Source organism: Harpia harpyja, chromosome 2 (genome assembly GCF_026419915.1).
Source record: "Harpia harpyja isolate bHarHar1 chromosome 2, bHarHar1 primary haplotype, whole genome shotgun sequence".
NCBI classification, from domain to species: Eukaryota; Metazoa; Chordata; class Aves; order Accipitriformes; family Accipitridae; genus Harpia; species Harpia harpyja.
This window is the reverse complement of record NC_068941.1, coordinates 17,433,002-17,445,979: the sequence shown is the minus strand read 5'-3', so window position 1 is coordinate 17,445,979 and position 12,978 is coordinate 17,433,002. Positions and strand designations below refer to the sequence as shown.

The 12,978-nt window shown below is 40.7% G+C and overlaps 1 protein-coding gene across 1 annotated transcript; it reads right to left on the bottom strand.

Moving 5' to 3' along the window:
• Positions 1-459: 459 nt before the first annotated feature.
• Positions 460-11,663, bottom strand: TMEM184C (transmembrane protein 184C). The gene is made up of 10 exons (XM_052772165.1): positions 11,344-11,663; positions 9,746-9,876; positions 9,612-9,648; positions 7,445-7,650; positions 6,578-6,652; positions 5,595-5,688; positions 4,041-4,153; positions 3,292-3,391; positions 2,725-2,896; positions 460-2,273 (listed from the first exon to the last, which is right to left on the bottom strand). The coding sequence occupies exons 1-10, from the start codon at positions 11,458-11,460 to the stop codon at positions 1,981-1,983; spliced, it is 1,338 nt and encodes a 445-aa protein (XP_052628125.1). The 5' UTR covers positions 11,461-11,663; the 3' UTR covers positions 460-1,980.
• Between the last annotated feature and the right edge of the window lie 1,315 nt (positions 11,664-12,978).

Below are 12,978 nucleotides of genomic sequence, written 5' to 3'. Positions count from 1 at the left end.
GTATAACTTTGTGTTAAAAAAACCTCTTCAGTGTGATGTTTTTGAAAAGCTAGAGTGCAGTAGCTGTTTGCTTCCAGCAGCTCTGATCCTTCAGATGTTATTTCTACCAATGTCCCTTTTCACCTGTATACATGCAGGAAGTCAGATTATTTCCAATAGTGGCTACAGTGGGCACTAAAGTCCCCAGGTGTTGAGAGGTCTCACAAGTTGTTTCCTTTTAGAACACTGCTATTACATGGATAAAAAGATACTTGGAATCAAGCATAAATAAGTAGATTCTGATTCTTCATAAGGTCAAACAAGAAATCCCTTTTCAGTACAAGCCTTAAAATACTGAAAGCACAAACTCTTGTACTAGTTATACTTAAGATCCTCTTCTTCCATGAAGAGGACAGTTGTATTCATGTATCATTCACTCTCTTAAATTACTGTAGCAGTAAACCAAATCAAAAGAAGGTGAACAGTTTAAATAAAATCTTTAATTGCTTATTTACAACAAAGGCAATGACTTGGCAAATTGGAAATTATGATTTGCACTTTCCCACTAACTTCAGATACAGCAAGTACATAGTCAACTATAAAATATGCAGCCTAGTGAGTAAGGCGCAATATTTACATCACACTAGTACTGCAAAAAAAGCACTTAAGATGAATTTACCATGACAGCCAGAAGGTAAACATTTATCCTGTAAATGCTAACAATGCTGAAAAAGAAACCTCAAATGTTACTTAAAAGGTCAGTGCTCTAGGTTTGGGGGTTTTTTTTGTCAGATTGCAAACATGCAATAGGAATAAAAATCTGGTAATGGCATAAAAACAATAACCCTCTGATTTTGTCAGTTTTTGCAAAATAACATTTTGATACAAGTGTACTTCTTGGTCTGAAATCTAATGCTAGTAACTCCAGTATTAGACTAGCTGCTTAGTTTTACCTTAGCAAAGGTCTTTTCTGGGATGGTGGTGGGAAAAATCAACTATTACATTTGAATCCAGGCTATACTAGAAGCATAATACAATAATCACACACACATACACAAATTTATGAATACAAATTACTACAGACACATTGTCAAGATATCCTGCTTTAATAGCTTAAAAAAAAACCAACCAACTTGCATTAAAGAATTTATTGCAGCCCAAAATAAAGAAATCAGTTTTGTTTTTTACTTCCTTTTTGATGTCCTTTGTTTCCCCCCATGTATTTTAAGGTAGTAACCATTCTTATTTTAGAAGGATAGAAAAAAAGTAAAGTGTAAGGTATTAATCCCAAACCTGTCATCCTGGCTGTCTCTTCTGAATGTAAAAGACTTACAAATTATGAGCTACAAGGACAACAGATACACCAACTGTATGTTCTGGGCATGGAATTTTATAGCGAGGCCTGTAGGGAATGCTTTCTTTGTATCAATTCTTTACTGATGCTCTGTAATATTATCTTCATGAAGGGGTTTTATTTAACTATGCAGGAAAGGGAAGAAAATGGCATCTGTACAGAAGTTACCATTTCATCCACACTCCATTCAGCATTGGGGTATGGAAGTTACCATCATTAAGAGGACAACCAAAGCTAATACAAACACTTTTTGCTACTGCCCTCTTGAAATTAAGTTTTCCCATTGCTAATAGTACTTACAACTTCATCTTTAAAAGAGCAGACTATTTTTTCAATTGTTTCTCTTTTATTAATAAAAGTCAGTGTAATTCTGACATGATGTGTAAGTGTTGAGCAGTTTACGGAGTTGATTCTTAAATTTATGCAGAAACCTTTACAGTGTGCGTGTTTTTTATTCATGGGGTACTCACAGATACTCACATCCATTGTAGGTTCAGTATGCAGATGTCAGTTAGAGCCATGTCCTCTTCCTGTCTGTGCAGTAGTTTCTTCCAAGCTTTTCAACTTTCACCACTAGTAGTACATGTTAACAGAACACGTGTGGCAAGTATATAACAGACTCCTTGACATCCAAAGAAAAGGTGAGTCTAACTTTTATCCAAAGCTTTCTCTGATAAATTGTGCTCTAGTTCAGGTGACTCCTCAGCATCTCGAATAGCAGAAGTGTTATAAATACCATCAACTGCAGGGGCTGTCGTTGGTGTTGTGAGAGGTGTCACAGTGTGTCCAAACCCCTGATAATGACCCATGGGCGAAGATGGCATTGAAGAAGCATCAGAAATTGGGTCTTGAGTAGATGAAGACAGTAAACTTGTATGCTCATTCTGTTCATGATCCTCAGCAAAAAACATTTTCCTTGGTTGGCCCAAAACTGTCCTTCCTAGAGTTATGCCAAATGAAAATACCTTTTAATATTACCAGCACTATACCAAGGCCTTTGAACACATCAACTTTAAAACAGGCATGTTAAATTAGAAGATGCGTCTTTGTTCTATAACAGTTTTACATGGACACTGTTAGCTGTAATAAATAAAAGAATGTCTTTCATTTAAAAAAAGAAAAAAAAAAAAAGACATCCCTCTTCTACCTAACACACCTGAAACTTACCCTGAGATCCATCTATTTAAAGAAAAATTTAAAAATGGACTCTAAATCAGTCAGGAGTACTGGAAAGAGCAAAGTGCCAGACAAACCATGAAATCCTCTAGGGATGCAGCTGCCACTAATTTGGTATGGGAAGTTCGCAAGGTACTACAGAGATGGATAATAGTGTAAAATGAAGCTGGAAATACATATGCTGTTAACAGATCACACAAATCTGTCTTACTTACCAACATTTCGAACCTGTTCTGATATATCTGCCCTTATATCAGAAATATCCCACATTGCAAGAAAAGAGTCAAAGCATGACCCTTCTTCAGCTTCTTGAACATAAGGTTTATAGGAAAAACTGTAGTGATGTGCAATAGCAGCCAGGAACATCTCAACACAAATGATAAAATCCTGCAATGAGAGAGATACTGACTCAGTCATTCATAACTGAAGAAAAATTGTTCCTGGGTTTCTTCTACAACTGAAAGACTGCAATTGCCTTGGGATACTGGCATCAGCTACTTTTCCACTAGAGGTAGGATATTCTTGGCAGGCTTCAGAGCCATGTGCACTACACACATACCAAGAAGAAATGCAAGGATATCCAACAGAAGCATTTACCTGGGGCACACTCCTTCCCCCCACATGGATATAGAAGTGTTGAGCATAAAACTCACTTGGGATGACTGGCTGAAACTTAGCCCAACTTATAATAAATGCAGTACTAATCTAGCCTGTGTTAGTTAAATAAAGTGAGTATGACAATATTTGCTTGACATCAGCTATAAAGAATTGTCTGTTCCTACCTGTAGGCCTGTAGCCACAGCTTCCACACTTTGCCATTCCCAGGTGTGTTTCTCAGAAATAACACCAACTTTCACCAACAATGCAATAAGCACAGCTTGCCTATAAAGATTATTTTTTATTATTATTGTAACAGTAATGCCAAAAAACCTGCAAGCAAATCTTGTAAACGAGGCCTGTTCGTATGTGTACATAGAAAGAATCTTACAAAAAACGTACTGTTTATATATTTAGATTTTAAGAGGAGGAAAACAGACTTAAAAAGAGATGTCATTCATCCATGGTCCTAAAGACCAACAGAAAACAAAACCGAAGAAGAGTGTGTTGTTCCAGTTAGTTATTAGAACAAGTTGCTTCTCTTTCAGGGTACTGCTGCAGCCCACAGAGTAATGTTCAGATAGTCAAATGCACTCACTCATTAGCACTTAAGTGTAAGCAATGCTTAAATAGTAATTTATAGTTAAGTTATAGTAACTTATTTTGAAAAAGTTAAAGTAATTATTTTAAAAAGTAAAAAAAAAAAAAAATCGTTTTTTTGTTTCAAATTAACTGCAAGTGAAGATTCTAAAACAATCTCAAGTGAACAAGACTGCTCTGTCCAACATACTAGTACCCTTTTCCCCTCACAGCACTTCACTAAGATTATGGGTAGACTTTTTGAAGCCTCTAACCTCAGTAACAAATCCAGCTTTTTTAGCTCTTTTATGATCCACCCTGAGAGCAAGACGTAATGAGTAAATAATTCACTTACCAGAAAGAAACAAAAACTACCATCTTCACACAAAGGAACTTGCCAACAGGTTGGATAGGGTTCAGTTCTTCACGTAGTACTTTATAAAACAGCACCAGACAATACATCGCAAACTAACAAGGAAAAGAAAATGAAGAAAAGCTTTCAAATCCTTTTTTATTTTGTGATGGAGTTGTTATACAGCATCTCTTCAGTTAAAAAATGTATCACAGTACGATACAAACTTAAAAAGCTATCTCTTTTAGAAAAGAGGCTCTGGATTTATTGAATCTTTGCCTTACTGTTTTAAAACAGACTTTTTTTTTCCTGAAATGGTATTTCTGGAATGCATGGTATTGGCAGACAGAGACTGAGGTCATCTATCTACACACTAAAGCAAAGCATAGGAAGGTCCCATAAAATTTTTTCAATGCCAAGCACATCTCTAGGGAAGATGGCATAAAAAGCACATGTTCTTTCAGGCTTCTGTTATGAACACCTCAAATGTTGCCTCTTTATGAGAGATGAGGCAATGAATGCAATCTTCACTGCAAATCTGAACAAGTTTCCTGTTACTGACAACTGCAAGCAACCAAAACTAACGTATAGCCAAACCTAAGGAACCGATCTCCCCTTTTCATGCCCATTCTCCTAGCCTCTTACTACTAAGTTTCTTTAAGCAATCATGTCAACCAGGACATGCAGAAGTATGTGCTGCTGCTAGGACTGTTGTCACAGCAGAAAGCAGTTACAGTCCATAACAGTCACCCATCAAACACAGGTGGCACTAGGAGGAGGACGCCCTTTCCAGATGGGATGTCACGCTGTTCTGACTCCTGGTGCTGTTGTCAAGAGAAGTAAGAAGCTTGGGGGCTAGAAGGCTAAGCAGCAAGGAGCCAGAGCTGCTGCTCTCTCCTCTTGCAATAGCTCGTGTGTAGTATACCCTGGGTGAAGCAGAAAATGATTCCTCTGCATTCCCAGCAAGCCACTAAATGCAATCCCTGACCTTCAAAATGAAACTTTCAAGTCTAGGGGATGACATCTTACCCTTACCCTGACATCATCTGGCAGCTGAACCAACAAGACAAGGTGTTAGGCAGGCCAGAATCTCAGCACTGCATGCACCGTTTCCGTTTTTTCCTGTCAATGCTGTTACCACCAGCTTTGTAACACAGTATTTTTAACACAGCCACTGCTGATTCTTCGTATATGTGCTGGGAAGAAGCTACCGGGGTGAGTCAAGTCATCTCTTCTGCAGAGGGGCAAGTCTGTAGCTCTAACGTGCCTGGGCCATACCACTTCACCCATCAAATAGTTTGGGGTAGAGAGGCAGGACACTTTATTGCCTTATGGAGCTTCATAGTAAAAATAATAAAAGTTTTAGATTATCTGGTTTTCTAGTATTTTGCATGTATAGTATTTAACAGACAGTAACTTTGACTTACAGCGGGAAATAATCTACCCATAAGAATTACCAGACGTTAACACAATTACTGTCAACAGTTCACATAGAAGATTCACATAATACTAATACGATGACTTAAAAGAACAGAAAGATGTACTCTTGATACTCACTAGCTGTGACATGTTGTTAAGTATAACCAGGTAAGTCCAAGCATTGTTGAAGCTGAAGTTTCCTTCATCATACACTCCCACTAGTTCACAAATTCTGAAAGAATTTTTAGATTTCGTCACTATGCAGTAAAAGATCACTTTCTTGAAGTGCTACATCTTCAGTACATCGATCAACTGTTAGAATCCAGAATCTTTTCTGGTACTCAAATATGGGCATTGGTGAGTCTGCACAAGAATCAGTTTTCAACAGCATATGGCATAGGAAGTTTGTATCGTATTTTCCATAGAAGAAACAGTGTTTAAATGCAGCATTAACATATCCCATTGTTGAATGAATTCAACAATTAAACATAATCTTTTTTTTTAGCTGTTTTGCTTTTAACTGTTAGAACACATACAGCTAATATAAATACTTATATGGATATTCTTTGTGAGTATCAACTTTTTCCACAGTCCCACAGAATTAACAGTAATGACCATCAATACAAAGTTCATGAAATTAAGCTTTCAGCATCAACATGCATAACTGCCTGCTATTCCTTTACAACAACAGGTTATATGATATGTATGAAGGCATACAGTAGGGCTTGTCACATGCAAAGTTTAATCAAATTTAAAAAGTTACATGAAATACCAAATTGTTGAATGTACTGCAAATAGGGAGAAGGAGGAAAAAAAGACTAAAAATTAAGAGATCACAAAGATGTCTTTCCCACATAAACAGTACTTCATGTTCTCTCCCACTGCTTTTAGCAGCAGGCATTAAGTATTTATTATTTAAATTCTACAAATAATCATTTTCTATGGAGAAGTCATAAAGAAATCATAGGTTGATTCAAATTGCCGGGACCCATTTAGCATGTAACACAACAAGTCTACTTTCAAACTGCCTTGATTCAATACAAAGGGCATGAAAATTCTTCCCAGTGTAACTCAAAATTATATCCTGAAGATCAATATTAATTATTGATAAGCATACTTACAAAGCAATAATGGTAGTAAATGGTCTGACAACAGTGTACTGCAAAACACCCAGTTTACATCTAAATAATAAAACTCTGCAAGAGAAACACAAAATTCATTGTACAAGAATTTAAAGACAATTCACTTATGGAAGTTTCCTGTTCTTAGTAGTTTCACTAAACTAAATTTTTATTTCATGGTAATTTCAACTTCTGCTTCCAGGACATCAGATGCTACAGTATATAGCATGTATATACGCAATACACAAAAAACCTAGACTTTCATAGATGCGTAACAGGAAATAGTCAGTGATTCACTTCTTTTAGCCATGGATAGCTTCTGGCTAGGCTAAACAAAGAGAATGCAATTTTCACTGTTTGAAGGCATTTAAGAATTACTTATATTCATAGTTTAACATTTTAAACAGCTTTATCAAAGTCTCTTAAGAGAGATGCTTATCAGATTAAGCACACAGAAACAAACAGTTCAGGGGTGTGTGGCCGTTCATCCTTCACCTGTGGAAGTAAAAGCAATAGGCTATCTGGTCTACCAGCGATTCTTCATGAGGTTTTTGGCAAATGTTATATGACAGCAAAGGAAGCAAATTCAAGGAGACCTTTATCCAATATTTCTGAAAAATAAGGAAGTTTTCTTCAGCACCACCTGAGTCAATGCATGTCAGTAACTAAGTGCGATTTATAGGATGTTTTACAGCTAGATGAAAACATGTTCACAGCTGCTTTCAGTACAGATTCCTAGTTGATAAAATGTGTGCAAACCATAAACTGACTCTGCCAAGCAACAACAGTTATATTACTAAATATGAAAACAACATGTTTGTTTCTGATTACACAGCTTAAAATTTTAAGATGTTGTCATATACTCACTCTCCCATAGCCCACGATGGACAACAACATAGAGGCGGCAGATGTCTCTGCTGATCTTTCGCTTCTATTATTAATACGAGGTTTGGATACCGGTTGGTTAGATAATTTGAAAGAAAAACCATAAAATTATAGATGACATAAGCTTCATAGCATTCTCGACATGTATCCACATATATTGCAATGTTGGGATATTTCAAAGCTATCCACTGTAAGAAGAGAGGTACACAAAAGGTTACATGTGAGAAAGACAAAAGTGATTCCAGTGACAACATTGGCTGGCTAGTTCAGCAAGCAATACTTAATTAGATAGCAGGCACTAATTAAACAGGGCTTGAAGCATTTGGCTAATAAGAGTGTTATGCTATGGCTAGAAAATAACATTCTGTAAAAATACAAGTAGAACTTCAGATTGCATCTCTACTGCTTCAAATGGAAGCATGCTTAAAACACTGTGCAAGAGATGCTCTGTTATCTCTGACCACACAATTCAGTCTTTCATTTAAAAGGAACTAAGGAGATGGTTCCCTACACATAACCTACTCCTGTTAGGAGGAGACAAGATAGAACCGTTTCCTGAAATTCACAAATTCATTGTCAATATGGGTTTGAGACTAAGTTTTTAGTCCATCAGTATAAAGTTGATTTCTTTTAGTATCTAATATGTAAATGTTTGTTCTGGCATGTTTGCAAAATATAAAAGGAAGCAGCAGATTAGCCTTAAAGTGGTAATCATCCCTCTAAACTAGAATTTCAGACAGAAAAGTGATTTTTTCTTTGCAAAACTGTGATTATGGATCAGCTATCAGAGGTTTCAATTTTTGAGTATCACACTGCTGTTGCACTGTTCAGTGCAATCTGTCCTACTGGGGTTTTTTTGTTTGGGTTCTTGGGGGAGGGGGGAAGAGTTAAATAGAGGCAGGTGTTTTGAGTTTACTTTGCTTCCCTAGGTTGTAGTAGAGAGAATGTTGTGCCTTCTCTGACCTTCTTATTAGAACTACTGGAAGATGCTTCACATCCTCATTGCAGTTAAAAAATACTAGAGATGACAGATGCTGCAACGCCTTTGTGGAAGATGTAATACCACACCTAGTAAACTGAGAATATAGTATTTGAATCTGAGAAGAGAACTTTATGTTCAGCTCAGGTTAAGCACTCTAGGAGGATACCATATATGCAGCAAAGGCCATAAGATCCAGGCGTCTGGGGAAAGATTTCAGTATGTCAGAAATGTCCCTGAATGCCTGGCTAGAGCTCATTTAATTAGCAAGTAATTTTCTTCCAAAGGAAAATTCTGTACTTGAAATTGAAGTATCACCCTGCAGTAGTTGATATTCCCCATAAGGCACAGATAATGTTGTTTTCTTCCCCACTTTCCTTCATTCTCAGATACTCTAAATCCCAGTCTCTCAAAAAAAAAAAAAACCCAAACCAAAAAACCCCCCATATATAAAGGTGACACTTCATAAACACTCAAGAGATGGGAGAAAAATCAAAGGAAAAGTTCCTGGAAAGCTGCCTTTTATGGGGGAAACAGAAGTATTTGCAATGTCAACAGGTGATGATAACATGTAAACACACATCCTATACAGTCCACAGATTGAGTATGTTGCTTAGCTCTGGCTGACCAATAGGTGACGTATTTACATGAACCATATCTGGTATGGCCAATAGAATCTATTGCATAAAAATATTCAGAAGTGGATTTTTTGTGGGATCTTACCCTTTTCCTCCTGAAGCAAAAAGGAAGAATTCTAGCACTAAGCATAACTTGGGAATGAATTTTAGTACTAAGCCTAACTCAGGAAAGAAAGGTAAGGCACTGAATTTTGAGACAGTACTTGAATCAGTCTGGTTTCCATTTCAGCTGTTACTGAAGATGGAAGGACCAAAAGCAGGCTCTTGTTGTACCCCTTTCCACATCTGTCATAAAGGATACTCAAGGACAGGGTTAAGAAGGGTTAGCAAAAGCGATCCCACAAGCTCCACAAGAATAATGTAATATCGCTAGAACTATGCTTCTGATGTACTCCACAAACAGGAATGCCCAGAAGTTTCTAGGACTACAACTCCCCATGCAGCATAGTTTCTGCTAACTGTGACACTGTTTTCCCTCGCTCCCACAGCAAACAGAATTTTATTGAGCTGTTAACAGTAAGAGAACACTTACACTGTCTAAACTGTAAATCGGCACCATCCATAGAATCCTGTTACAATAACAAAAGAACATTTAATATTACTAGAAGTATTTGTAGTCTGATTTAAATTCAACATCTGTACCACAGGTAAAATGCAAAATGTTACCTGATTATTGGTTTCTGTAATTCGGGTTGAGTATAATGGACTAAGTGTTGTAGTATTCCCCAGAGAGATATTGGTATAGTCATCAACAGAAATATCCCAGCGATAAACCATGCCTTGGTATGAATTCCAACCTTGCAAAGAAAAAGAAAAATGCAAGATCAAAGTTTCAGTATTAATACTTTGAAGTTTTACTAGTACAGGAAGAAAAATAATTTATCTTTCTTTTTTTTTTTTACTGTGAATAAAGTTTTAAGGTGGACATTAAGTAAATATCCCAATATTAAGTTTAGTTTTTCTAACTCTCCTTCTCAAATACACAAAATCTCAAAGTCTCCCTTGCAATTTGTTGACGTGGCTTACAGTAAAACTTAAAAACTCAAAAGAGAAAGATGAGAAATCTTGCAGAGCCAACCTAAATCATCACCAATAAACACAAAACAGTCTACAAAAATGTAGTAATTCTTACTATTTAATTTACTGAAAGCCACAATGGATTCCTTGCTTTAGGTCTGCAACTTGTCTCAGTTCAGTGCTTCATTATAAAGTTTCTGAAAGCTTGTGGATTTAAAGTGTTTTTAGCTTTAAAAATCAAGTTCCAACTAGTAATCAACTTCAACTAGTTTCGTTTAACAATCTGAAATAGATATGCATGTGTGTATATATATATAAATATATAATGTCTGCTAAAACACAGGGCTACAATTTTAAACCAAAGCTCTCTGAAAAATAACTGTATTAGTAATCCTAGAGTACCAAAACCTGAGAAACACAGTAGACTCTTCTCAAACAGGTTTTTTTGTTGAGAATTTCTTCTGTGACCCCCTACTGTACATGAACACCTCATGTCTTCTGTTGTTTTCCTGTTCAAATATTGCTTCTGAGTAGTTTCCCTACCAGTAACAGATTTAACGATTTTGAAATTTCAGATACAGCTTTGTTATAAACACCCATTATGCTGGACATACGAAGGCATCAGGACAGGGTTTCAAAACTGGAAATTTAAAATACACTCAAGGCAGATTTTACTGTCACTAAGTGCTTAAAATTATACCATGAGAAAGCTTACCTCCGGTGGAACATGCCTGTATTAAAACTGGACAGTATATACTACAGTACCAAGAGCAGCTTTTCCACCTGCTATCTCAGTTCTCCCTGATCAGACAGAACTACCCGAAACATTAGGTTATCAATACCAGTATTACCACAAAGTGTCAAAAAGTAAGTTCGGGGCAGGGCAGCGGCAGAGCTCCAGCCGTGCTCCTACAGAGACTGACTCCAGTATCTTCAGCATGGTATCAACTCTTCAAACACCAACTATTATCGAACCGGAAGGAGGAAGAAATCCTGCGCTGTCCCACCCTGCTTCGTTTGTGCTTTAACAGCACGACAAAGGCACGCAGCAGCACGGCGGAACTTCCCCAGCCTCTCTTCTCCTCGCTGGGTCTCTACCCGGGGCTGGAGGGCGCTGCCAACCCACCTCCGAGGAGCGAAGCCGCCCCGCACCGGCCCTGCGGATGGGCCCCGGGCTGGCAGACACCCCCCACACCCCCCCCTTCCCGTCCCAGCCGCGGGGCTGCCCGCCGCGCCCCGTCCCTCACCTCCAGCTTCTGCAGCTCCCAGACGCAGAGCGGCACCACCACCAGCAGCCCCACGATGTACAGCAGCACCACCAGCGGCCGGATCCACCGCCGCCAGTTCCCGCAGGTGCACGGCATGGCCCCGGCCACGCCGGCCACACCGGCACCCTCCGCGCCCCTCACACCCACAGGGGGCCCGCGGCGCCTCAGCGGGCCGGCGCCGGGCCCGGCAGACCCCAGGGGCCGCGCATCACCGGCGGGGCCGCCCGCACGCCCCGCCGGCTCACATCCGCCGCCGGCTCCGCTCCGCTCCCCGCCGCCGCCGCCGCCCTCCTCAGCCCGGCCCGGCCCGGCCCGGCCCGCCCCTACGCGCCGCGGGGCACCCGGCGCTGCCCTGGCCCGGCTCAGCGCGGTACCTCCCCGCGCACACACCCCCGCGGCACTTCCGCCTGGCAGCGCTTCCGGCGGCTCCGCCCCAACCTCAGCGGCCGCGCCGACTGGCTTCTCGCCCTGCCTATCGCGGCTGCCCCGCCCACCGCGGGCCGCTGAGAGAGCGGCCAGCGCCTGGGTCAATGGTCGGTGACGGCGTAGCCGTGCCCTCCCCGGAAGGGTGGTCTCTTCCGCCTGCCTACCCCCTGCTCCGGCAATGGTCTGGCCGCACGGGGGGGGGGCGGGGTGTCGGGCCTCGCTCGCTCGCTCAGCTCGCTCGGTCGCTCACTCGCTCGCGGGCGGGCGGGCGGGCGGCGACCGTTATTTCGGCTGCGGTAACGGCTCCGCGCGCGCCCAGCCGTTAGTCGCGCGGCCGGTGCGGTTCAGCTCGGTTGCTGTTGCCGAGCCGTGCCTTGCTGACGGCGGAGGGAGAGTCCTTTCCCCCCCCCCCCTTCCTTTTCCCCGGCAAAAGTAATTCAGTGAGGAGCCCTTCAGGGAGGAAGCAGGTGGCCTTTCCTGAGGCACCACAGCATGCTTGCTGCCTGCGCGGGTAGTGGGTGTGTGTCACAGCGGAGGAGCGTGGAAACACGGCGTCACGCCAGGCCTGTGGGCGCTAAGGAGAGCCGGAGCTAATGAGATTTATGTTGGGAAGTGTGCGGATGGGCAGAAATTGCAGGAATTGAAGTTAATAGGGATGACTGCTATAACTCCACAGCTGGACAAAGCCTCTGTAAATAGGGTCCTGTCTAAAACACCTCCATGGATACTCACCTGAGAGCAGGACAGAGTGAGCAATCTGGTGTAGAGAGGTACTTAAGAATTCCAAGAGTGGGTGACAGGTTGTGACATGAAGACTCCAGCGGACATATGAATAATGCAAAATATGTATTGAATTTCAAGTATTTGTTGGACATTTATTTTTTTGCTGTAGAAGTGCCTTGTAAAAACTACCATAGTAGTCACTGACAAAACACAGGACCTCAGGTGCTGAACTAAGTTAGGACCATTGGTGATAGTCTGCCAAATACCCAAGGAACTGCCACGGTAAATTGTTGGAAGAAAACAAATGCAGATTTTAGTGTGAGGTGTGACTGGGAAGTGTATGCTGGAAGAAACCACATGCAGTAAGAGGTACTAAGGAACAGTGACTGTGGTCTCTCTCTCCTTTTTCTCTCTCTAGCTAAATTCTTGACTTTTTTCCTTTCTTTTTTCCTCTGCATTGCAACT